The 26,602-nt window shown below is 44.9% G+C and overlaps 2 protein-coding genes across 16 annotated transcripts in view; one reads left to right on the top strand and one right to left on the bottom strand.

Annotated features, from left to right (window-relative positions):
* ARL3 (ARF like GTPase 3) overlaps positions 1 to 9,424 on the bottom strand; it is a 37,014-nt gene extending 27,590 nt beyond the window's left edge. Inside the window, exons 1-2 of the mRNA XM_081074046.1 lie at positions 9,260 to 9,424; positions 2,975 to 3,118 (exon numbers count right to left, since the gene is read on the bottom strand). Of these exons, the coding sequence (XP_080930172.1) occupies positions 2,975 to 3,118; positions 9,260 to 9,262 (147 nt within the window). The 5' untranslated portion in view covers positions 9,263 to 9,424. The remainder of the gene's footprint in view (positions 1 to 2,974; positions 3,119 to 9,259) is intronic.
* Positions 9,425 to 9,454: 30 nt separating this feature from the next.
* Positions 9,455 to 24,172, top strand: SFXN2 (sideroflexin 2). 15 transcript variants are annotated; one of them, XM_081073558.1, is made up of 14 exons: positions 9,455 to 9,690; positions 14,442 to 14,503; positions 14,823 to 14,874; positions 15,026 to 15,210; positions 15,392 to 15,562; positions 16,503 to 16,601; positions 17,344 to 17,419; positions 17,725 to 17,810; positions 19,055 to 19,115; positions 19,471 to 19,537; positions 20,152 to 20,201; positions 20,537 to 20,586; positions 22,112 to 22,159; positions 22,956 to 24,172. In XM_081073558.1, exons 3-14 carry the CDS (start codon positions 14,869 to 14,871, stop codon positions 23,053 to 23,055), a joined length of 999 nt encoding a protein of 332 aa, XP_080929684.1. In that variant the 5' UTR covers positions 9,455 to 9,690; positions 14,442 to 14,503; positions 14,823 to 14,868; the 3' UTR covers positions 23,056 to 24,172. The 15 variants fall into 15 exon arrangements, with proteins under 15 accessions (XP_080929684.1, XP_080929696.1, XP_080929692.1 ...); XM_081073559.1 differs by having other exon boundaries at positions 9,608 to 9,690; positions 14,823 to 14,925; XM_081073572.1 differs by having other exon boundaries at positions 9,608 to 9,690; positions 14,823 to 14,930.
* The last annotated feature ends 2,430 nt before the right edge of the window (positions 24,173 to 26,602 follow it).

The raw sequence follows: 26,602 nt of genomic DNA, 5'->3' as shown, positions 1-26,602 counted from the left end.
AGTTTCATCCTGAAGTACTGGAGTTCAGTGGGTCTGGGGATGTCTCCATAAATGTTTGCTTCATGTGGCAGCTCGCCAACACGATGCCTAGCACAGAAGGACAAGAAACACTGCCACCCAAATCCCCCTGAGCATAAACCGTCCCTAGAGGATCACTGCGGATGATGCTGACCGTAGCTCCTCTAAAACGCCAAGGACTGAATAAATCAGAAGTTTAAGAACTCTAAAGGGAAGTGGCTTAAGCTTATTGTAAAAGGCTGCTTCACTGTGACTCATTGACAGAACCACTTGTGTGTGCTTAAAAATTTTATACTTCACTACAATATTAACTGTCAAATCCAGTAACATCAAGTCCTAAAATGAAGCAGGGAATAAACAAAAGTTAATACCGGAATTCAACCATATGTATCAACTGCCTTAAAATTCTATAAGTCATCAACCCAGCCAATCTAAGAAATTAGTCTAAGGAAATAATAATGGGTGGGTACAAACATTTAGAGATGTGTATTGCATAAGTATATACATATATAATAACATATAAAGATGTTCAAGATACATTAAGTGAAAAAGGTCATACAAAAACAGCATATTCTCTAAGCCTTTTAATTTTTTATTTTAAATATACTCATCATATATATGCATAGAAAAAAATTGAATATACTCCTAAATGTTAATAGTGGTTATGTCTGAATGGACATTATAGATGATTTCTAGTTTCTCAATTTTACTTATTTATACTTCCTAAATCTATAATGAGCATCGATTACTTTTTAACAGTTCTTTTTTTTTTTTAATCAAACTGGCAACCTTGTGGTTGAGAGCCCACTGGCCCATGTGGGAATCGAACCGGCAGCCTTTGGCGTTAGGAGCACGGAGCTCCAGCCGCCTGAGCCACCGGGCTGGCCCGATTACTTTTTCTAATATAAAACAAAAACACAATAAAAGTTTATTTTTAAAGACTATGAAAACTTGACATAACATAATAGGAGCCATCTATAACACATCCAACAAAGCCTGAAAGTTAGAACTGGAACTTTGGGCCCATAACTTTGATTTCATTTCCATGCTCACAGTGTAGAAGTTCTATTTGACTGGTGATCTTGACAGACACAGCCTATCATTCATCCCCCACTCTCCCCCAAAAAACCCCCACAAAACCAACTAGCTCTTCTTTTACCAGCAGAAATTCCGACACACTAATATGTGTTTCCAGCCCTCCTAGGCAAGGCTACTGTACTTTGCTCCTCACTAGGCTATACATTCAATTTGTTAAGAAGCTGTAGAATTGCTCATTTCATTGCAGCTGAAAAGACTTTTTTGCAGAGTTTTGAATCAGTAAGACTCCTAGGTCGTGATGTATATATATATATATATATATATGTAGTATTACAGCCATTCAAACCTGACAACAAGCTCTTGCCATGGTATGGTGACAGAAAATGACAAATAACCCTGGTTTTGCTGAAACTACTAATGCCCAGACACGTTAAAGTGACTAAGACCAACAGGGCTGTCCCTAGTTAGGAAACCCAAAGGCTTGGTCAGAGGTCAAGCTTTCTCAGGATTTCCTACAGGAAAGGAGGTCTAAAGAAGCTGACTAGAGTTCTTCCCACCTGGACTTGTCTTTCAACTTCTGCACGGAGAGCACCACCATTGCCTTATCTTTTGTATTTTGCTTGTTTAGCCTTAGAAAAGAGGAGGGTTAATGAGGTTGGATTAAAAAAAAAAAATATAGGTAGGCCCGGCCCAGTGGCTCAGGCGGTTAGAGCTCCGTGCTCCTAACTCCGAAGGCTGCCAGTTCGATTCCCACATGGGCCAGTGGGCTCTCAACCACAAGGTTGTCGGTTGAACAGCTCGAGTCCCACAAGGGATGGTGGGCAGCGCCCCCTGCAACTAAGATTGAACATGGCAGCTTGAATTGAGCTGCCGCTGAGCTCCCAGACGCTCAGTTGGTTGGAATGCGTGCCTGGTTCGACTCCCGCAAGGGATGGTGGGCTGTGCCCACTGCAACTAGAAAACAGCAACTGGACCTGGAGCCGAGCTGCGCCCTCCACAACTAAGACTGAAAGGACAACAACTTGACTTGGAAAAAAGTCCTGGAAGTACACACTGTTCCCCAATAAAGTCCTGTTCCCCTTCCCCAATTAAAAAAAAAAAAATCTAAAAAAAAAAAAAATATAGGTAATTTTTAAATTTATTTTTATTTAAAAAATTGATATATATTTGTATTTATTAAGTCTGAAAAACACACACTAAAATATTAACAGTGGCTTTTCTCATAGTACTCTGTTTTTCTGCTTTATACTTTCTCTGTATTTTCTACACATATTAATTGTTTTTCTTTTTTTTTTTAAGGAGGGCACAGCTCACAGTGGCCCATGCGGGAAATGAACTGGCAACCTTGGTGTTATTAGCACCACGCTCTAACCAACTGAGTTAACTGGCCACCCCCTACATGTATTTATTTCATAATTAGAGAAGATAAAGCTATTTTTAAAAAGTAATCACTTAGATAGGAGGGAATTGATTGTGTCTTGACATATATATATTTGAATTATTTTAAAAAATATAAACTATACATAAAATTAAATTTAGCATTTTAACCATTTTTAAATGTACAGTTCGGTGGCATTAAAGTCCATTTGCACTGTTGTGCAACCATCACCTCCATTCACCCCTAGAACTTTTTCATCTTGTAACACTGACTCTTTGTGCCCATTAAACAATAAGTCCCCATTGCCCCCTCTCCCCAGCCCTTGGTAACCATTATTCTACTTTCTATGAATTTGACTAAATATCTCATATGAATGGAATCTCTTCATATCTTTTTGAAATCTTAGGTTATTTTTAAAATGTATAGACTTTTCTCAGTAACAAACCTTAGAAGTGGATAAAACTATATTTCCCATTTTGTCTTTTGCTATTACCATCTTCCATGTGTCCCACAAGCATTTGGGACCAAGACAGTCCTCACCTGTGTAGGTGTGATGTGGCTGATGTCTTCAGATGCAAGTTGCTTCAGAAGAGTAGTCTTACCAGCATTATCCAAGCCCAGGAGAAGGAGTCTCACCTCCTGGTCTGGTGCACTTTTCAATTTGCGCAAAATTGAGAGTAAGCCCTTGAACAACCATGAAGAAGACAGATTACTTTTGGGGTACTGACTTTGATATTACTGAACATCAGGACATCTTCTCTTTGAGAAAAGTTCTTGGTTGTGGAGAGCTTAGTTATTATTATTTCCACTTTAATGTCATTTATTCCATTTACTTCCCCCTTGTGAGTTTTGTTAGAAGTAGGTTAGTGAATTCAGCAACTTAATAAATAGCATGGCTATTTCTTAATAAATAGCATGGCTTATTCCTCCTATCAATCCAGCTTAGCAGTCACCCCAAATCTCCTGGAAGTATAAACTACTACTCAACGTGGGTTCCTAAAGCCCTTTATACAAACTCCGCATATAGCACTCATCATATCAGACTATAGGTAACTGACTTTTGTATTTTTCTCCTTTACTAGAGTGAAGTTTCTTGTGGGTAAGAATTACATTTTCTGATTCTCACATGCCTGGCACTTGTTAGATTGATACTACTGTGTTTCCCCGAAAATAAGACCTACCTGGACCATCAGCTCTAATGCATCTTTTGGAGCAAAAAGTAATAAGACCCGTTGTTATATATTATATTATATAAGGCTGGGTATTATGTTATATTATTTAAGACTCGGTATTATATTATATTATACCCAGTCTTATATATTAAAATAAGATCGGGTCTTATATTAATTTTTGCCCCAAAAGATGCATTAGAGTTGATGGTCCGGCTAGGTCTTATTTTCAGGGAAACACGGTAGATAATAGTTGTTGAATTAAATAGAATTATCCACCTAAGATAATTAACACAAGATTTAAAGGTGCTATACAAATAAATACAAAAGTTGTATAAAATTGTATCTGGGCTCTCTGTTTAAGACTTTATTTCAGTTCATGTTTAAGACTTCATCATTCAAAATACTCTTCCATCATCTGACTCTCACAAGACCCTAACAGAACAGTGTACAGTACGGATTATCTGTTTTTCAGATAAAGAATCTGATATAACAAGAGAAGTTAGGGAATTGTAAAAGTTACTCATGAAGCAAAAAACATCAAAATTTAACCACGGTATTTTTGACTAGTAACCTAATATTTCTGTTTCTTGGTTTTACAATTACTGTTTTTTTATGGATGGAAGTAAACCATGTTGCTTTTTACCTAGGAACTGGAAAAGTCTTATAAGACTTGTTCAGTCCTGCAGCTGACACTCTTGTTCCAATGAGGCATGGTTACAAGACTCAGTCCCAGAGTTTAAAGGACATATAATCAAATCTCCTAGCCCAAGCCGAAATTCCTTCAAACTGAGTCTTAGAGCTATATAAAATCGTTGTATTTTTTTTTATCTGCATCGCACCAGGTAATAATTCACACCAGTCTGTTCACTAAAATCAAATAATAATTCTGTGAAACAATTCTCAACAACTGAGTCTTTGGACAATGATATGCAAATATGCCTAATTATTAAGAACTCCTTTCTCCTTAGAGACTCTGATTACCACTCCTAGTACTGGATTTGTACTGACTGGCTAAGGACATTAACTTCTATATGCCTCACATTTTTCCAGCAATAAAAGGGAACGTTTGGTTTAAGACAGAAAGACAAATTCTATACCAAAAGATTTGGGGAAAGGTACAAAGTAAGCTGAATAGATCTGAAACAAACAAAAAGGACGAAGACAGGCAGGTCTTTTTAAAGGCACATTTCTTTCGTTTTCATCTTATCTGGCCTTGAATTCTTTGACACCGTTCCTTTTTAAAACTATATTTATGAGAAGTCTCCTGGCTTCTGTTAGCTACATTGCAATCACTCATTTATAATACCACCTTTCAGAACAGTTAAAATTAGAATTCTGCGATCCTCAGGGGACAGGTGATAAAAAAAGGCTAAGAACACGGAAAACACATTGTCCTACTCCTGAGTTCCTGATTAGATGTCCTCATTACCTTTCTAGTAAAACTCTAAACAACTAGAATTTATCATATTAGTATATTAAATGACAGTAGAGGTATAGCTCTTCTCATGCATTATCTATTAGCATAGAAATTGTGAAGGAAGGTCTGTTGTCTATAACATTTTCAAGGTTCAAATGAATGTTTTAGGTTTTTTTCTCATCTGTGTCTTCTTTTGAAAAATCAGTAAATATAAATACCGCATTCTGCAAGCTGAGACATTTTTACATACTCATTATATTTGAAATTAAAGAATTAAAAGAAAAACATAATTTTTATTCATTTTAAAAGGAGAGAAGAAAAGCACGGATAAGAAAGAAACCATTTTAACTATAGCTAAACTTTATTAACCGAATGGTATAAAAATCAATACTTCTACATTTGTAATGAGTAATTTTCCTTGTTGGGAAACAATGACATCACCGGCTTCACCTGTAAGTGAAATTACAGAGAAATGGAAAGTTCAGCTAATATTTTCTTCCAAAAAAAATGATGAATGGCGTCTCAAGCATGGTCTAGGCAAGACAAATGCAAATACAATACAGCATCATATTAACCCAACTACTGAAGACAGAGGATCACAGGATTATCAGGGTTTGCTAAATAGGGAAGAGGATATTTATAGACATCAGGGTTCAGCCTAAAAGGTAAAGTAAGCTGATTTAAGAGGCTGGAGGAAAGACAGCAAAATAAGTCTATTCTATGCTTCTATTCATATATAAATATACATATATATGTATATATATATATCCATCCTACATTTTAAATGACAAATGAAAGGAGGCAGACATTAAAAGTTAATATTATTCATTTTAAAAGGAAAGCTAAGTTTCCTTATTAAGGAGCTAAGTTTTGCAGTATAAATACAAGGAAATGGATTTTTAAAGTATATTTTTGGTCACAGTATCCATCCATCCATCTATCCATCCATCCATCCATCCATCCATCCTTAAATACACATAATGTGCCCCAAATATAACAGTGAGCAAAACAGATATGACCTCTATGTATGATCTGAACTCCTTATGGCATTAAAAGTCAATTTAAGAAACAAGAACTTTAGTTAATTGTAGATTGTGTGTCATCAGCATGTGTGTATACAAGTTACCTGCACCCTGGTGGACAGAAGTGGTCTGGCTCACCTACAAAACATTTAAACAAACTTTTCTACAGGCAAATCGTGAATAGATGTGCTATTTACTATAGACATTTTATCTGCCTCAAAATCAGCTTAAACTCAACTACTGGCAGAAGTATGGAGCACCGACTTAAAATGATACAAATTAGGTCATTCAAAGAAACTGGTGTGGTACAGGGGAAAAGAGGGATGTGTTGGCATATGGAAAAACTACATGTGGCTATGAGAAGCAGCTAAAATTTAAACATCAAAATTAGTAAACCAACTGTCAAGTACATGCACTCTCTATAACTAGTTTAAATAGAACCGACTTCAATTTATTAATACCTCTTTAAACTAACAAAAAATTGGTGCTGCCCAGTGAGACGTTATTAATTTTCAGGAACTCCTCTAGTTTTGATACAGGGAACATCACCCAAACTTTGTCTTCTTTCGCCTCATCTCTATATTACATAAATACAATGTTTCCCGAGGAACAAAATATGGGCATCTCTTCAGAAAGCATGGGTTCCCACTTCTCTAGAGTCCTAATGAAAAAAACATTGCAGGCTTTAGAGTTTCACAGACTTGCAGTTGACTTCCCTATATGCGTAACACCAGGCACAGTTAGATATAGAAAAATGGAAACAATACTTATATCTTAAGAAAAATGCTATGAAAATTAAATGTGTAAAGCAGGATACATAGTAAGCACTCAAGACAGTAGTTGTGTGTTTTTTGTTTTTTTATGTTTCACTGAACGTTTTCTGATCAGAAAGCATCACCTCGGGAACAATATTCAAATGTTGAACATGCTTGATAACTACCACTAGGTTCATATATGTAGAAAGTACTCCATAAGTAATTCGTGAGTGAAGGAGTGATATATTAAATAACAATGATTAGTTATGTACTGAAATCATTGTCATCTTAGTATTTCACCAACGACTTGGTATTATAAGGCAAGGGTAAAACTGCTGATGCTAAATGTTCAGAGAAACCAATGGGTTTTGCTGCAGTATTACGAACTGAAAAAAAAAAAAATTATGTCACAGCTGAGGGCTTAAAAAAACACACAAAAAACCCCCCACAAAACCCTGGGACTTACTCTTCAGTTGTACAGTTCTCAGGGGGGCTTATGGCATACCAGATGTAACACACTTAATCATACCACTGGCCATTTAAATTCCATGTTCTACTTTCCGTTCTAAGAATAGCTCACACTTTTGAAGATAGAAAAAAAAAATTATTTTGGAAACCAGATAAAGAATCCAGAATAATTTGTCCTAATTTCTTATTGTTCATTTTAGGAAAAAAGAAAAAGAAAAACAAAATATGTCTTGATCACTTAACGTAACAGTTGTATACAACAGTGTTGTATACAGTGTCAATTTGCACCTGGAAACATAAGCAGTGGTTAATTTATTGTGGCCTGTAATTATAAATTAAACAATCATGAAATTATACTCGAACAGTCCACTTAATTGATAAACAAACTGGGAAAAGTTAGGTTACTCTCATGCATTTCTTATTTATGATGACATCTAATTCTCTGTTGGTTTGGCATGCCTTTTTCATTTCAATTGTAGTTATTTTCTGAGTAAATATTTATATTTATACTCATTTTTGTGGAGAAAAACAGCCTTTAAATGGACAGCTCATGTATACACGATTAATAAAAAGAAAACATGTAAAAACTTGTTTAGCCTGAGGTTAATAAAACTGCAATGTAGTAAGAGTGAAATGTAATTGGCAACTTCGGATCAAATAATTCTACTTCTTTAACAATCTGACAATGTAAAATCAATTGAGATTTTTTTTTTTGTCCTATCGAAATTTACTCATTGGATAATCTGACCAAAGGTACACATTTTTTTCCTTGTGGACATCTAGCTTTTTCTTACTTCATTAGAAGTGGTCAGCATTTCTAAAAGCCACAAAGGAACTGGGGTTAGGGTAGGGAAGTAACTAAGCTTGAATGCTTGCTCTTTACAGTTGGTAAGCCAACAAACCTGCTCTAAATGCCTCAAAATCAATTTTTCTTCGCTTGCTCTAAAACTCCTCAATTCCGTTTTCTTAGCGGCAACTATAAAAGTTTACTGATAGATTCCAGTAATACTCAATTCCATTTTAACACCCTCCAACTAACTTCACAGAAATCAACAAAGAAAAAACCTGCCACACATAATTTAGAGTTTGGGAAAGCTTTCATTAGGTCTGACAGGGAAAAGGCTTGCCTCAAATTGATGGCCACTCTCCAGTTTCAATTTCCCAATTCCTTTTTAGTTTGGAGACCTCAAGCTTAGATTGGTTCTGGAGTATTCACATGCAAAAGAAGGCTGCAACAGGTTCTGAAGGAAATACTAGGGACTGGGCAGCAAATTTGCTTCCATCAACATGGATAATTGAACGGAAGACTGGTCATCACCATCCACCAGACCTTGCAGAACCCTCAGCAAATAAATAATTCCGGACTGCAGAAGCACACCCGCCACGCAGACACAGAGGCGGCGTAAAATCTACCAAGCATCTCTTCCAAGACGCGCACGTTTTGTGTGTCCTGGGATTTACACCCCTCCCCCCAGAGACCCGCACACCGAGGAAGAGGAGCGCTAGGTTACCATCTCCCGTGGTACCACCAGGGCGACCGCAAACGCAGTAGCGCTGGCCTTGCTTCCCGCTTCTGGCCCGCCCCTGGCAGACCCCACTTTCCTGCGGCGTAGGGAGGCGGATTCCCTTGGAAGATACAAGCTCGCGTGCGGAAGCTGCTCTTCGCAGCCCCTCGGATCCGCCCTCATCCCAGCTCCCCGAGTAATGATGGAGCCCCCATTGCGAAAGGGGATAGCCACGCACCCCTCCAGCCCTTTCCCCTGTCTAGGGATCCGTTGCAAGCCCACCTGCCTCCCCAGGCCCAGGTCTCCCTCCAGGGCCCACACCTTCCGGGCTCCCTGCCGTCCCCCGAAACCAATCCTGGACCTAGACAGCAGGCTGAGCGCCGTCCCATTCCCTCCTGGGCTTTAAGCGCAGTGCCCCGCCCTGGGCCTGGGGACTGGAGGGGGGTGACCGACCGGCTCCGGAGGGGCCCAGGCCCCTACACTCACCATCCTCCCGCCGAGTCCCACCTCCTCCTCCTCCTTCTCCTCCTCCTCCTCTTGCCTCCCCCGTTACCAGGGGCAACTACTGCGGCACCGCCCCCAACGTCTCTCGCACGCACAGCGGAGGATCAAAGCAGCAGGACGGGGCGGGGTCCAGCTCCGCTTTCCCTCAAGTGCGCAAGCGCGCCAAGGTGCCCGCCCATTGCGCAGGCGGGCTGCTTGAGAAGCTGGAGGTGGCTGCGGGCTTGTAGAGACCCGGGAATGGTGACAACTCGCTCACGTGGCCGGTGGAGGCTACCAGGCCTGTGATTGGCCAGGAGGACATGGGGGCGGGGCGAGGGGAGGTTCCTGGGCGGAGTTCCGCGGTGCCCAGGCCGGGCTTCCAACGCGGGCTTTATCTGGTGGCATTTGTCTCAGTACATTTCTCCCGGGACGAGGTAAGTGGTCTTGGGAAGAGACCGCCAGCCACATCTACCTCCAGTCCTTATGTCCAGGGAGGGAGCTTGTATTTCTATCCTGACTGCCCAGGCGGGGCTGCAGCGCGGGCTGGGCTTCCTCTTGCCGAAGCCACGTGGCGAGAGGAGTGGCCTGGGACTGCCCACGGACCTCTCCCTTGGGCCCCAGCGCCTTCGTCTGTCTTTCGGAGGGATGGTGCGTTAAGGGTTGCGCACCCATCTCCACACACCTGTGTTAGTGCGGGATGGAGGAGTCCCAGTGGTGGGAGGCTGCCTGTGGTAGCGCAAGAAGCTGCCGGGGGACTGGCCTTGAGTTCTTAGTGAGCTGACAGCGCGGGTGAATGGCATTTTGGAATGGCCAGGTTTTGCTAAGTTACGTTTGACTGAGAGGTTCGCCTTCTGCAGTCCTGAAGGAGGCAAAAAATGGGCCTACACTTCCAGGCAAGTAAGAGCGAGAGGGATCGGGGTGAGTTGGGAGGTGTTACCTCCCACTGCTTCCCCATGCAGAGTAAAGGAAGAGTTATGGCTTAGGAGCCAGGTCGTATTCTAGACTCTGGAAACACAAGAGTGGAGAAAACCTAGCCTCATTTCTAGTGAAATGCTTTTCGTACAAGATTCCATTTCATTCTCACAACCTTGGAAATTGGTTGTTTTAAGTAATATAGAGTGGGGACTTGAACCCAGTTCTGTCTGATTCTTGAGGAAGTGCTTTTAAACACTATTGTAACATTCAGGTAAGAGGAACAGAGTGGTCTGTATTTGCAATGGAAACCCAAAACTTTTTTAAGAGATGATATAATGTGGGTGTAGATGGTACACCTGGAACTTTGCGCATGTGTATATGAGTCTTACTATCTCACTGGGTTCTTGTGAGGATTATATGAATTATTATGTCAAGTTCATAGAACATTACCTGGCACATATCAAGTGCTATATAGGGTTTAGCTATTAACAGTCATGCACCACATAACGTAGTGTTGGGTCAACGATGGACTGCATATATGTTGGTGGTCCATGAGATTATAATGATGCTAAAAAGTTCCTATCGCCTAGTGATGCAGCATCCTAATGTCATAGCACAACGCATTACTCACATGTTGTGGTGACCCCGGGGTAAACGAACCCACTGTGCTGCCAGTCCTATTAAAAGTATAGCAATACAGTTATGCACAGTACATAATACTTGATAATAATAAACCACTGTGTTACTGGTTTCTGTATTTGCTATGCAATGCTTTTTATTGTTATTTTAGAGTATACTCTTTCTACTTCCAAAAAAAAGTTTGCTGTAAAACAGTATACCAAGTTACACCAGCAGTAGCCTCATCATACATCGCGTGTTTACCATGATTGCATCATGTTCTCTTATGCTTAGTGTGACCTCATGTTGTTTTGTGCAGTAACATGCTGTATAGGACGTTACATGTCGCCTATGAGCATAGGCTATGCCACATAGCCTAGGTGTGTGGCAGGCTATACCATCTAGGTTTGTATACGTGTAAGTGCTGTCTATGACATTCGCACAATGATGACATCGCCTAGTATGCATCTCTCAGAACACGTCCCTGTCATTAATCGACACATGACTGCATTAGTAGTTTCATCTAGGTTTTTTGGCTTTGCCCCTCTTCCTACCAGCAGGTTTTCCAGTCTAGTTAAGATAATTGGAATGAACGCATATTTTTCTCTGAATGGTCCTTAGCTATTTATGCATTCAACTAAAGTATTTTTTTAAATATCTGCTACCTGTGTGCCTGCTTTAGATCCTTGGAGAGAGAACTCAGTTATGAACCTTGACTAAGGAGATGCAAGATGAGTGGTTGATTCAGAGCCTCACTCCAACAATCTACCCGTCTCTAGCCTGTTGGTTCTTTTGTGAAAAAGGCAAGGCAGACTTCCCTTTCTAAGTTGTTGCCTTGGGGTCACATGAGTGTACATAAGCCTATACCCAGACCTGCTTGTTTGATTATTAGTCTCATTCTCCAACTTGCCCTAAGCAGCCTTGACACTAACCGTCCCTATCTCAGTGGGCTTTGTGTCTGACCTGAGTCTTTGATGGCTTTGATCTTCCTCAGATGTGAGTACCAGCAATAATGTTTTGTTTTTTTCCCTACCTGGGGATACAAACAGGGACATTTCGGGTACTTCCCCTCCCTTGCAAGAGGTTACTTCAGAGGGGATTTGGAAATCTGTTCTCTGGCTCGGATACTGTTTGCCAGAGAAAATCAGGTCTCTCTGAAGGGATGAGCATTACTTCGGGAGATGTGGTAGGTTATTTTATTTTTTTCCCTTCCCCTTCTCCTTCCCTTTCTCCTCCTCCTCCTCTTCCTCCTCCCCTTCCTCCTCTCTTTCTCTCTCTCTTGACAAGTAACCTGTCGTAGATAGTGGACCTATCTCGATGACCCTAAGCCTTGTGACCTTGGGAAAGTGAGGCCCTAGCTATTGTCAGATCTTTGGATGGATAAACAGGACTGGATCTGTTTGTTGTTAGTACAGGGCTGTGTGTGCCACCAATGCTCACCATGCTGGCTCGGTCAATGTGAATCTAGGCATTAGTTTCCTCTTCTATGAACTGAGATCTTTGATCCCTAATGTCATTGAGCTGCAACATTCTCTAATCTTAGAAGAAAAGGGAGTTATCAGTCAATCACTGTTTGATCTCTACCCCGTCACCCCCGTTCTCAGCGGTGGAACCATATTCCTTCATTAGTGGGGCCACCCTGGACATGATAGTGACTTTTTTTAGGGAGTACTAGATGTGGCTCATGTGGGAAGAAGGAGAGTAATTGGAAGAAAATGTAGAGACCAGATAGGGTGCGGTATAGGAGAAGTAGATAATTTGCAGCTTTGTGAAAGAAGGCCTGCTCTTACTTCTGTAACCAAGACAGGTTCTGAGTTTGATTTAAAAAAGGTGACATCCTTGATGCCATTTGAACACAAGGATAAATTGGAATGCATTTCAGGAAGGCAGTAAGTGTCTTTAGAGGGCAGATGGAAGATACAGCATGAATCTTACAGCCTGTCAGGTAAGGCATACTTTACACTAGTAACTGGAAATAACAAGTAAGTGACAATTACAAAAGCCCAACCTGCTTCCAAGGAGGACAGGATGCTGTGGACATGTGGAACAGAAGTGCTGAATTTGCCCCGAAGGAGCCATGGAATTGTGCCCGTTGCGAGGCAGTGATGTGGGGGGAGGTGTACCAGACATACAAATTTTTTTGTGTGGCATTTTACATAAGACAGGGACTAGGCAGTTCCTATTCTGACCTTGGTAATGAAGGCAAAGGTTCTTGCATAATTTAGCAAATGATTACCCCTTCATGGTAGAAGAGCTTCCCTTGTGAAAGGCAGGGCTTTCCAATGTTGGGTCGAGGGTGAAGAGAGATGTCTGAGAAGTGAGTGTGTGTGTGTGTGCCTGTGTGTTGAGGGGGGAGACATAGCATTTTGCTCTGCTGGGCTGTCTCCCGGGACTGCAAGGCAAGGCAGTATGTGATCGGGCTGACTCCTTTTAGGTACATTTGGAGTCAGGGAAGGTGAACGCTTTCCCCTCTCCCACTCCTGGATCAGTTAAGACTGGGTGAAATGCCTTTGGTCTTTGAACCAGCCTGCAGGAGGCCAAGCCAGCCTGTCCCTGGACTGCAGAACCCAGAGCTTTCCCATGGGCTCCGTGGTGCTCAAGCTGTGCCTGCGAACTTATCATTGTCTGTGTAATAGAAAATCCTCAGTTAAGGTGATATTTTCAAGAAAAAAGACAAATGACCTTGTAGTAGAAAACGTAAGTTAAATCTGAAAATTATTCCTTAAAAAACGAAAAAGGATGAGTGCGTGTTATTTAGTGAAGTGGGGAAGGAGTAGCATTCTGGGCAGGCAATGGCATTTGCGAACGACCTGAGACAGGTGGCAGCCTATTGCATTCGAGAAAGTCCCACGGCACTTGAAACTCAGCGCATGAAAAATCACTCACTCTCACCCTGACCTCAGGTCTCTGATGGGTCTAAGAAGAGTTGTTGAGTTTTAGTTTGTTCAGCTTATTGCAGGGACAGGAGTGACAATGTTCAAGCTGCATGCATGTCAGACCTGCCTTAGTTTTTCAAGTCATGGATTCCAGAACCCAGTTATAGATGTGAGTTCTGAAGTAAATCAGGCTGAATTAAAATCCTGCCTCTGTCAGTGGCTAATGCTTGTGTGACTTGGTAAAGTTACCTCTCTGCCTGTTTTCTCATCCACGAAATGGGGTTAAATTAAAGATTATCTCTTACAGGGTTATGGTGAAGATGAATTCAAAAAGCGTAGTCAAAGCACTAAGCAAAATGACTCGCATAGAGTAGGTGCTCAGTAAGTGTGACCTGTTATCATCCCCACACGCACTGTGTGCTTTCAGCAGAGGCTCTTCTTTTTGCCCGGAATGCTGCTGTTCCAACTATCTGACTTCTACACATCTTTCACAACATGTTTATTTCTTGTACTTACGAAGCACGCGCAGAATCCCTCATCGATTTTAGATAAGATGACTATGTAATTTATCATCTGAATTGGGACACTTTTGAGAGTGAAAGGGGGTGCTATTAATAATCACCCCAGGCCAACAGGCCCAGCAAGCTGGGAGATGCGGTCATCTCAGTTGTAGATGCCTCTTCTCTGGCTTTCCACTGCTCCCGGTGTCCATCAGCAGCATTGCTCACACTGCTGTCCATGTTGATTTACTGATCTGTTTACCACCTGTTCTGAAGTTCCTTTAGGGTGGACGCAGTGCCTTGCTCACAGCCACGGCCCGGCATCTGTCACAGCACCGGTAGGTACCACACACACAGACACTCAAATGCTGAACGTCATCGCGCCGTGTTCATTTCCCACCTTTATTTGTGGTTGTTTCCACCTTTAATGTGATCCCATGCCTTCTACCTCCTTCAGATAAATCTATTCTAGCTCCTGGGGCCTTGCCCACATTCCACCTCTTCTGGGAAGTCTCCTTTGATTACCGTTTCCCCACACGCCATCTCTGCTTGTTGGGGCACGTATTGTGTACTCTTCCACTGGTGGGCTCTTTTTCCTCGTCAGACTCACCTCCCAAAGACAGGTGCTGTGTTGTCCCTTTTCTGTCTCCCCCACAGCATGATGAAACACAGGGCCAGCCACCAGTAGGCACACAGGAAGCACATGCTGGTACGCGATTCCTCGGTCTGGTGACCATTCACTGGGGCCTTCCCAAACTGAGTTAGGTGATGCCAGTGACTGGGGAAAGCAGGTCTACCCAGCGGGAGGTGTTCAGAGCAGGCTTCGATTTGGAGGACTAATTTTTCCTGTGTTCCTGAAGTTTGCAGTTCTGTGTGTAAGCAAGATGGAGGCTGACCTGTCTGGCTTTAACATCGATGCCCCTCGTTGGGACCAGTGCACTTTCCTGGGGCGGGTGAAGCACTTCTTCAATATTACGGACCCCCGCACTGTCCTGGTACCAGAGCGGGAGCTGGACTGGGCCAAGGTGATGGTGGAGAAGAGCAGGTAAACGACTAGGGGGTGGGGCTGGCAGCGTTGGGGCAACACTCATGGGTCCCCTAGGGAGGAGGTGGAAAATGAAGATGAGGGAATAGGCAGAGATCTCAGGAAGGGGGGAGGAATGAGAGCAGGATGACTCGGGGTGGGGGGACAGGGAGGTAACTCTGCCTGTTGTCCTCGGTGACAGGAAGGGGATGGTGCCCCCAGGCACCCAAGTGGAACAACTGCTGTATGCCAAGAAGCTGTATGACTCGGCTTTCCACCCTGACACCGGGGAGAAGATGAATGTCATCGGACGGATGTCCTTTCAGGTCCCTGGTGGCATGATCATCACGGGCTTCATGCTCCAGTTCTACAGGTGGGACCAGAGAGCAAGGCAGTGGGAGGTATAGCTGCCTGGATGTGCTAGGCAGGGAGCCGTATTACGATGGTAATAATAGCCATTTTTAGTGATCCCTTACCAGATACCAGACACTGCTAAATTCTTTGTATGTATTACCTCGTTTAATCTTGTCAACAATCCTACAGAGGGGTACTATTATCATCTCCATTTTATAGATAAAGAAATGGCTCTAAAGAGGTTATATAATTTGTCCAAGTTCACACCGCTGGGAAATATGGGTACCTGGATTGTAACTGAGGCAGTTCTCTCTATAACTGTCAACGCATAAGCAATCCTAGTTCCCTCTTACTCACCAATGAGTTTAACATATTTTTATCATGTAATATCCCAGTAAAAAATTAGGAAGACCCTTTAGCCTAGTTGGGAGAGAATACACTTTGTAGCTGCTGGATGTGTGACTCCTTCCCCTTCCTCTCTTCCCTCTTCCTCCCTCCCTCCCCCATGTATTCATTTGTCCAGTTATTGAGCCAGGCCGTGGGAATATAAAGATTTTAGTCCCTTCTCTCAAGGAATTCCCAGTTTTGAGGAGACCAAGAAGTAAACAGTTACAGCCCAGCTTGCTAAGTCATAAACTGAGGAGAGAATATGGGGTTGTGGGAGCAGGGAATGTGGAATGACTATGTCTTATGAAGGTCACGGGGAGGGTCAGGAAGCGTCCAAGGAGGACACAATCTCTCAACAGCAGGATTTAGCCATGTATGGAACAGTGTGTGTGTGTGTGTGTGTGTGTGTGTGTGTGTTTTCCTGGCAGAGGAGCGAGTCTATGCAAAGGCCCAGGTGCATAAAAGAGCATGGGAACAGTTTAGGGTACAGCAGGTAACGTGACGGTTTGACGGGTGTACACCAAGCCCTCCCTTCCATCCTCCTCTGCTCTCCGCGTCTCCCTTACCTGTAGGACGATGCCGGCGGTTGTCTTCTGGCAGTGGGTGAACCAGTCCTTCAATGCCTTAGTCAACTACACCAATAGGAATGCGGCTTCCCCCACATCCGGCAGGTAGGAGACTTGAACCCCATGCTGTCCACATGGGTCTGGAGCAGGTGGCTGTCCTTTTGCCTCTGAAGGAACAGCCCTTCCAAGGACTTCCCTGTCCTCCCTGGGTGGAGCTTGCCCTGGGCGGGTGACCAAGTCTCCCCGTTTAGGGTGTGGAAGTATTTTCTTAGGCTGATTAGGAGAGTAGCTTTTTCCTAGACCAATTCAAACTTTGTTCAGTCTACAGATATTTCTTCTCCAGTCATTCTACAGATGGTTCTTGAGTGTGTATTATGTGTCAGGCACAGTTGTAAGTGCTGTGGATACGTTTGAGTAAGACGTGTGGTCCCTCTTCTTGTGGAGTTTAAGGTCTTTTAGGAAAACAAGCACAATAATCTCAGATTGTGATTGCCGCCATTAAGGAAAGAGACAGGTTACAAGATAGAGAACAGCAGAGAGGTGTCTGTGTAGGGAAGGCCTTTCTGTAGAGCTGGCAGAGTTCTGAAGAGAGAGCCCAGGGAAGAATTCCTCAGATAGGGAGCAGCAGTGTGCAGAGGTTCTGAAGAAGGAAAAAGCTTCGTGCGTTCAAAGCACTGAAAGGAGGCCCAGGGGGCTGGAGTTGGGGGGAAGTCACAAGATGACACTGGGGACAGATCCATGAGCTACTCGAGCATGAAGCCTTGTTTCCAGGCTTTCTCACTCAAGCCATGGTCTTACCCTCAGCCAGCAGGGCTCCCCACTCCCAAGCATCTCTCTCCTCCACCAGGCAGATGGCCCTTTCCTACATCACAGCCACAACCACTGCAGTGGCCACTGCTGTGGGCATGAACATGTTGACAAAGGTACTGTCTGGGGCTGCTATGGGCACGGTGGCCACTAGGGGGCAGCAAAATCCTAGGAAAAACTAGGCATGTCCCCAGTCTGGGTGAGTTGGGTATGGCCAGAGCCCAGCGAAGGAGTGGGAAATACAGCAGGGCTGTCCCCAGGTTGGTCTTTCTTGGTCCTTTGAGGGAGTTGGGGTTCCCCGATGGGTGTCTGGATTTGTGGCAGTAGCAAGGTCTGATTTCTTGTCTCATGGTCCTTAAGCCCCTCGACTCCCATCTTGCAGTGAGCCTAAGTAACTCCCATTGTTCCCTTCCCCCAACAGAGAGCTCCGCCCCTGGTGGGCCGCTGGGTGCCCTTTGCTGCCGTGGCTGCTGCTAACTGTGTCAACATCCCAATGATGCGACAGCAGTAAGTACAGGGGTCCCTTTTCGTCCCTACAAACCACGAGGTCCACGGGGGCTGAGATGGGGTGTGAGGAGGGCTTCCAGGCTGTGCCTCTGAAGGGTCTCTGAGGATTGGCTGCTCCAACGGTGGTGGCCACAGGAGTGGCGGGTAACTTAGGTTTAACCTGTGACGAGTGTTGGGGTAGTCATTTTTTGAATGGTGTGGCATGGAGGAGGTAGGGTAGACGTGGCGGGTTTTATACTGGTCCTTTCCACTGCAGCTGTATTTAAGTTGTGAACTCGGCCTACTTCCAAAGCCCTGGGAAGGGCTTACAGGATGAACTGTAGCAGAGCGAGGTGTCCAAAGATGGAACAGAACCAAGAAGCTTTGAAAGAAGCCAGAGGAGTAGATAGATGTTTTCCAGGCACTTGGCTTTAAGCTTCTCAGCAGGAAAGGAAAAAGGAGAAACTCGTTGTCTCACAGTTCTTACTTCTTGATTAGAGAAAGCACAGATGTTCCTCCGTTATAAAATTTAATGATGTGATATGTGTAAAGCCCTCAAAATAGTACCTAGAACGTGACAAATGCTACATAAGCATTAGCTAATAGTGCTGCTGCTGTCATCAGCACCTTCATCATCCTCCCAATATCTATTAGCCGTATTCTCTTGGGACTACTAATAAATGGAAATGTATCGCTATCGCCCTTGCAGAAGGAGTACACACTACCAGAATAGTCGTGCATCAACATGGCTCCTTTCCTCTTTCTCTCCCCCACTCAGTTCCTCCTTTTGAACAAATGAATGAATCCCAGCCACCTACCTGGTCTTGGGTTGAGTGCTGTCAAGAACTGGCCTGAGAATTGTAGCCAGAGTAGCTAGTGTTTGTGGCGCTGTCACTGGGTTGGGCGCTGGACTAAGCACTTTGCAGGCATTATCTTGTTTAATCCTGATGGAGTCCTATGAAATGGGTGCCATGATTACCCCCATTTTGCAGATGAGAAGAACTGAGTCTTTCGAAGGATTAGGGAACTTGCTCAAGAGCAGGCACTTACGAGGCAGTCTAGGCATGGGACTAGCTTTCTTAGCCACTGCCCTAGATCACTTGTGAGATACCACTCCCTGGGGTGCAGAAGGAAATTCACAGGGCCGGGCTGCAGGAGGTGGCTTCCTGCAGCTTGAGTGCCCTGGTCTTGGTTCCCTGCTGTCACATTACTGGCAGGCTTCCAGTACCCCTTTCCCAAGTCCAGCAACTCCTGTCTGTGTTTAGGGAACTCCTCCAGGGCATCTGCGTGAAGGACAGGAATCACAATGAGATTGGTCATTCCCGGGTGAGCAGAGGCCTCCCTTTGGGGTGGGAGGAGGGAATTCCCTCTCATGCCCTGTCCTCTCCTCAGTGGTCAGAGGAGGCCTGGGCTCCATTGTAGGATCTCCCTGACTCCATTCTCATTCCCCTTGATTTTCTCTACGTGTCTCTGTTTAGGACATTTCTCATGTTCTTTCTCTCTCATTTCTGGTCCTGAAGCCATAAAAGTCTAGCTGGGTGGGAGAGGGTCAGGGGAGATCACTCAGTCTCTGGCAGTTCCATCCTTTCCCCTTTATCAGTTCAGACTAGGCTATGACCCTGATGCAGCCCGTGGATACCAGATAAGGTTATTCCTGATGATTACTCTTTTCTGCCCTCAGAGAGCTGCGGCCATAGGCATCACCCAGGTGGTTATTTCTCGGATCACCATGGCAGCCCCTGGCATGAGTAAGATGGGGAAGCCTTCTCATCCTGGGGGCCCCTGGAACACATGATAGAGACCTCAGCCATACTCAGCTTTTGGGTAGGAGGTGGGACCCCAACCTCTACAGCCATTCTTCTCAAACTGGTTTGCTTGAGTGCTGAAAGCCACAGGAGAACCACACTGTAGTTCCTGGAACAACAATTAATCAGAGATTTGGGGGCTAGAGTTCTTTTCGTTCAATAAATATTCCTTAAGTACCTTCAGTGTGCTGGACACAGTGTTGCGAAAATAAATCCCCTGTCCTGGTTGTGCTTCCAGCAGGGGCACATTACAGAGTAGGACACAAAATCTGCATGAGCCTTCAAAGGTAGTTTTGAGAAGGATACTTTGGGCCTGTAGTACATGTCCTGTTATTGCAGCGGAGCAGGTTAGGAAGTTTGGGAAGCGCCCTTCTGCTGTGACTCGGGGGACAAGTCGGGGGTGGGCATGCCTACAGTCTTCCATTCTTCTCCCAAATGAAAAGTATTTTCTGGAACTTCTGGGGAAGGAAGTGGAATCAGTCCCTGATTGGACTTCGGAAAGGGGTTCTTAGGGAGAGTTTTATGGGTCCCCTCAACTTCTTCCTGGTCTCTTTTAGTCTTGCTGCCAGTCATCATGGAAAGGCTGGAGAAACTACATTTCATGAAGGTGAGTGGGGTTCCCTGTTGCATCTCCCCTCCACAGAGCCCCCCAACCACACCTGTGTCTGGGAGCTCCTGATGCTCTCATCCTTCCCTCTGGCAACCACCCTTCATCACTAAGTAGGGCCCATACCAGTCCCTGCTGGCTGCCCACGTTAGATACCACAGGTGTTTGCTTGGCGTTGTCTGTGGAGAGCAAGGAAAGCCCCTTCTCCTCTCCTTCAGGGATAGCAGTTTCATGCCTGTGGGTGTCTAGCTGGCTAATTGGTGACAGGGCAGGTGTGGAGTTCACCGTAAGCTATATAAGTCTCATGTGGGTGTTTTTTGTTTGTTTTTGTGCAGAAAGTCAAGATCCTGCATGCTCCATTGCAGGTTATGCTGTGTGGGTGCTTGTGAGTAATGTGTTTTCTTGGTTTGGGTTCTGTGGTGCCTGGGGCACCCAAGATCTGTCTTCTTGTGCCACCTATGTGGGAGAACATATCCTCCTGTATCTGACCTCCAAAGTACCTGAGCTCAGAACACCTGTGGTCTATTTGGAGAGCTCTCGCCCCATCTTTTTGGAGGGCACCAGGCTAGATTCTATGCACACATCCACATGGAAAGCAGAGTGCTTGGGTGCCCTCCTGTCCCAGGGTCTCCCTTCTGACCTTAAGTCTGGAGAAGAGACAAAAATGATGAGACAGTCCCACGACGAAAAAGAAAAGATAATTATGTGACACAATAGAGATGTTATTGCAATATGTAAGTGTATCAAATCAACACGGAGTCTTACGCTTGTACACTGTTGTATAGCAATGATATCTCAAAAATAAGTAGGTAAAATAAATGAAGTGAGAAAAATGATGAGACAGCCTAGGACTGTCAAGTCCCAGCCTCGCACAGGAGAAAACCACCACCCACCGCGGCCTTGGTGCCTGCACTGAATGGACACGTCCTGCCAGTGATTGTCATTGGCAGGGCCACAGGGCGAATGACAACAGCTCGCGCTGACTGAACGTGCCCACTGTGCTGAGGCTTCACATCTATAATTTCCCTTAATTCCCTCAGCCCTGGAGGCATGTATACTGTCATCATCATCTTTTACAAAAAAAGAAACTGAGGCTCAGAGAGAGGAAGAAACTGGCCCCAGGGTGCACAGCTGGCGATTGCTGGAGCTGAGATTGGCCCTGGCTTCTGCTGACTGGGTTACACTGAGTGAGCTGGGTGCCATACATAGGCGAGCGCATCGAATCCTCACAGGAACCCTGCCAAGCGGGCGCTCTTGTCCTCCCTCTGCTGGCTCAGAGGTGACAGTGACGCGCCCCAGATTGCTCAGCCAGTACGTTGCGAAGCTGGGATATGAACCCAGGTCTGTTAGCCTCCCATATCCTGTAAGATGTGGTCCTGGACCCACATCATCTGAGAACTTGTTAGACATACACTCTCCGGCTCTTCCCCAGATCCAGCGAGTCAGTGCGTTTTTACCAGCCCCGCCCGCCGTTACTTGTGTGCACAGTGAAGGTTGAGTGAGAAGCCCTGCCCTGGACTGTTCTCTGGCAGCCCAGGCCCTCACTGACTCGAGCAGCAGGCCCTCAGAATTCGCACCCCTCACCACTTTCCCCACACATCAGCGGGTGCCTGTGGTCTTCAGGGCCGCGCACTCCCTCGTGACCTCACGGCCTTCTTCATCTGCCTGAATGACAGGGGTGAATGGGGGGCAGGCGTGGGGGGTGCAGGGGCTGATTTTATCCTGCGCCGGAATGAGTATGCTGGCACTGAGAGACCAGAGAGGGGCTGGAGGGAGAGGCGCTATGGGGCCAGCTGGCAAGGCAGGCCAGGCGAATGGGCATCCCCCGTTCCTTCGAGGGTCTCAGGGATGGAGTGTGGAAGGACCTGTGCGGAGGTGCCCCTAATGCTTTGGTTTCTCCTTTCTTCCAGCCTCGTCTTCATGGTGCCAGTGGCATGTGGGCTCTTCCCACAGAAATGGTATCAGCTGTTCATCCTCACTTTGTTTTACCAAATGTCTGGTCCCAGCTGTCCCTGACTTGCTTGCTGTCCAGGAGGAGAGAGACGGGGGCAGGAAGGGCAGCATTTGTCCAGGACAAGTGCCTATCGGCTTAACCTCTGGGCCTCTTAACCCCGTGTGAATGGTAAACAAATCTGTAAGGGGCAGAGGGATGAATTGCTCCCTCCCAGAAGAGCAAGGGCTGTCTTGGAGAGAAGGTGGGGGAATCAGCAAGAGATTTTCTGCCCCTGCTGGTAAGGTTATTAGATACATCTGCCCTGGCTGGATCTGGCCTTTGGAATTGAACAAGGGGCCAGACACTTATGCCAGAGTAGATGTCTCAGACCTCTCCACTTCCCTTGTGTGTCATAGAAGGGGACGTAAGGTGAGAAGGGGTGAAGGTAGGGGGAAGAGAAGCATCCGACTGGGGTGGGGGAAGGACTAGCTCCAGGAGACCAGGTGTAGCTTGAGTACATACCGGCAAGGTACCAGTGTCCCCTTCCTTAGTACTCTTAGCTCAGTAATATCTACTAGACATCTCCTGTGTTCCGAGCACTGTGCTAGTTATCTTGTGGAGAAGGTGGAAGTTTAGCACAGGGAGAATGAAGTCAGGCCTGAGTAGAGGTAAAAGCAACATATTGTGGTGTACAGAGGCCATTACTAATTATGGAAAAATCGGGAAGGGCTTCTTAGAGGTGGCGTTTGAGTTGGACTTTATCTAAGGGTAATGTGCTGCTGCCCAGGCGGCATGCTCATAACCCCCTTCTCTCTTCTCAGTGAATTGCCAGTTGCCTATCTGGAACCAGAGCTCCAAGACACCGTCAAGGCCAAGTATGGAGAACTTGGGCTTTCCGTCTACTTCAATAAGGGTCTCTAAATGCCCCAACCCAGCAAGGGCCAGTCTATACCCATATTTACCAGCTCCTCCTTAGCCGCTGTGTAGACCTGTGCCCTCATTCTTCTTTGCCAACAGGGTCTGAAGGCCAGTGTGGATTTGTGGGGGGAGGTGGGGAGCGGCGCAAGGATGCCTCGTGCTTCTACCCAGGCACTTAATTTATTGGGCTCCAGGAGATAAAAGTGAACAAGGGGAGAAAGACCAAGTCTTCTATCTGCTGCCCCCTACATTCCCATCCCCTGGAGACCAGAAGCAGAGCCCCCCTCAGGGAGAAGTTGCTGGGATCTGAGGGAGACACTCGAGTAAACCAATGGGAAAAATTAGGAAACCTTTGGGATTCTGGTTCCAGCCAGGATTGGGGAAGAGCCCCTGGGACAAAGAGAAGCTCCCACCCCTCTTTCCTCTTCCCTTCCTGGTCCTCTTCCCTCAAGCTGTGGAACCTAATTCTAGCCAACTCAGGAAATGGGCGGTGCTAGTCTGTGTCACCTTGGGGCTCACCTCCACTCTTCCCGTTTTCCTCTCCATTGTCCCTGTCAGAAAGGTTCTCTGGGAGTCATGCTGACCTTGAGTTTATCTGGCACCCTGGAGTTCTTACTGCTAAAAAAAGTCCTTGTGTGAGGCAGCAGAGTTTCAAGGTGCTTTAGGCCCTGTCTATTGACACTGACTTTGTTCTGCTCTGAAATCATGTCTGATTTTACTTCTCTGTGTTTCAAAGATCATTCCACTGTGATTAAGAAGGATATAGGTAAGCATTAATCACACATTTTAATGGGTATAATTTCCTGGCTGCCTCCCTTCCTCAGCTCATTGGGTTAAACACCAAAGAAAGACTGGTGTGTACTGACGAGGAAAGGGAAGTTTTATTTGGATGCCTCTAAGAGGAAATCAGCCAGGACCAAAGAGCCTTAAAGGACACACAATAAAGCATAGCCACTTGCCCTTCCCAACTCAGCTGCTGTCGGTGATTTCTCAAGCTCCCTGGGAGACTATTGTGGCTTACCTGGGGGTCCATGTCTGTATGAGTTTTGTCTAGTAGAATTTACTGACTGTTCAAAGGATACCACTGTGAATCGAATAAATTTCTTGAAAGAGCACAACGAACCGTCTGCAGGCTGAGTTAATAATGTATGGATGAAAAGCAAGTTCTGGTCTTACTTTGGTCTTGGCATGGAGGAATGTATCGCAAGTCTAAGGGGAACCTGCCTTTCTGAATTCCGGAGGCCATTGTTTTTGTTTTTTATAAGAACTTTTTTTAAAAAAACTTTTATTTATTTAAGTGTTTTTCCAGGACCCATTAGCTCCGAGTCTAGTAGTTGTTTCAATCTAGTTGTGGAGGGCACAGCTCACAGTGGCCCATGTGGGGATCGAACCGGCAACCTTGTTGTTAAGAGCAGCACGTTCTAACCAAATGAGCTAACCGGCCGCCTTGACGCCATTGTTTATTTCCCTTATTACAGAGGAAAAATTCATCTGTCTTTGCTGGAAGATCCAGAGGGCTCCCATTCTGGGAGCTGTGTTGCCTTAGAGCAGGAGTTGGCAAACCGTGGCTCAAGGGCCCAAATCTGCCTGCTACCTGTTTTTATATGCCTGGAAACTAAGAATGGTTTTTACCATAATGGTTTTAAAAGAGTTGTAAGAAAATAAAAATAAAGCATATGTGACAGAGACCCAATGTATGTGACATGCAAAACCTAAAATATTTTTCTTCTGGCCCTTTACACAAAGTTTCCCCTGGAGTAATGGTTCTTAAAAACATGCATCAGGATCATCTGGAGGACTTTTTAAAACACAGATTGTAGGGCCCCATCCCCAGAATTTCTAGTTACATAGGTCTGGGGTGGTGCCTGAGAATTTGCATTTCTGGTAATTTCCCAGTGGTGGTGATTCTGTTGATCTGGGCACCGCACCTGAAGGACCTCTGCTCTAAAGAGAACGGGCCTTCTCCCTGAGGTCAAAATACTGGCTGCAATTTGATTTTCCTCCCTATTTTTTTAAATTATAATTCATATAGAAAAATTCATCCTTTTAAAGTGTGCATACAATTCAGTGGTTTTTAGTATACTCACAAAGTTGTGCAACCATCATTATCTAATTCCAGAACATTTTCATCACCCCGCAAAAGAAACTATGCTTTAGCAGTCACTTCCCTCATCTCCCAGGCCCAGCCCCTCAAAACCCCTAATCTACTTTCTGTGTCTATGTTGCCTATTCTCTATTTTGCCTATTTGCCTATTCTGGACATTTCATATAAATGGAATGACAGTATGTGATCGTCTGTGTCTGGCTTCTTTTACTTAGCATAATGTTTTCAAAGTTCATCCATGCTGTACCCTGTGCAATTTGATATTAGCTGATGTATGAACAGAACGGTCTGTGTCTTTGAGCTAGCTTTCTTAGGATAGGAGATCTGGCTTCAGCTTTGCCCATTTCCAAGGGCAAACAGGAAAAACCATACCAGAGCTCGGAAGCCCTTCCACATGGATGTACTTTCAAGAATCAACAACCTTTCCCTTTCCTTCCCAGCTCTTCAAGCCTGGCATTCCTCCTCTCTATAGACAGTTACTCTTGGAAAAGTCTGGAGTATGTATGTGGTGGCTACAGTTCAGAAGCACTTTTAAAAGTGTTCATTCAAACTGCATCTCAACTCCATTTTGTCAGGCGTCTGCTTTCTTTGAGTTGGCTTCCGTGGTATGTGGAAAGAAAGTGGTGAGTGTGACTAAATGCCTTGCTGTGGGGAGTGCTAATCCAGACTGTGCAGGGTTTAGTGTTTGTCCTGTCCAGTAGCTCAGTTTGAGCTTTCAGGTAAAGGGAGAAAGGAAAGTTGGGACAAAATCCTCTCTGTTTGCCAAATTGAAACCAGTGGGGTTTCCTAATGACACCTAACCTTTAAATGGATGACATAACTCCTTGAGGCGAGGATTGAGACCATGTTTTATGAAAATAATTGGACCCTTCCTTAGTACTCAGTCTTCTCCCCTACGGAGCTTGATTATGGGGTGGATGAATTTCTAAGAAACTTGAGATTGGCAAAAATATTTGTCACCTTTTGTAGCACTTGGGGAAGCAGGATCAAGTTAGAGGCAGAACTATGGACGTTCTTATTGGTGGTGCAAAACCGATTTCTTCACTCTTACCTGTGTGGACGGAAATGGGGCCACGTGTTAAACCTGACAAGCTCAGGAGACTGAAAATAACCACATAGGATGGTGTGAACATAAAAATTCCTAACTAACGTGGGCCATGGTGGGAAGTCACATCCTTGGCCTATAGCTTCCTTGACAAAGGTCAATCTTTACCTTAAGTGAGCCTATCTGTTGTCTTTTTGCCTCTAAGATAACACACCCTTGGGATGTCAGTAACCTCTTTTTCTGGACTCCCCAGGGGGCACAACCCACCACACCAGAGCAGGAAACTACAAAATCCCTCATTGTTATCTTGTTCCCTACTACCATCTCTATGTACTTTAAAATGCTATTAACTATCCTGTACCCACCAATGTAAAAGAAGTGTGTGTCTCTCCCCTTTGCTT

The sequence above is a fragment of the Rhinolophus hipposideros genome, assembly GCF_964194185.1.
Source record: "Rhinolophus hipposideros genome assembly, chromosome: 15".
Lineage (NCBI taxonomy): Eukaryota > Metazoa > Chordata > Mammalia > Chiroptera > Rhinolophidae > Rhinolophus > Rhinolophus hipposideros.
This window is presented reverse-complemented; position numbering and strand designations above follow the sequence as displayed.

Excerpts from the sequence above, each read along its gene's own strand:
- SFXN2 (XM_081073558.1), top strand. Across the intron at positions 17,420-17,724 it reads GCATGAACATGTTGACAAAG|AGAGCTCCGCCCCTGGTGGG; the intron begins GTACTGTCTGGG and ends TTCCCCCAACAG. Across the intron at positions 22,160-22,955 it reads GGGCTCTTCCCACAGAAATG|TGAATTGCCAGTTGCCTATC; the intron begins GTATCAGCTGTT and ends CTCTCTTCTCAG.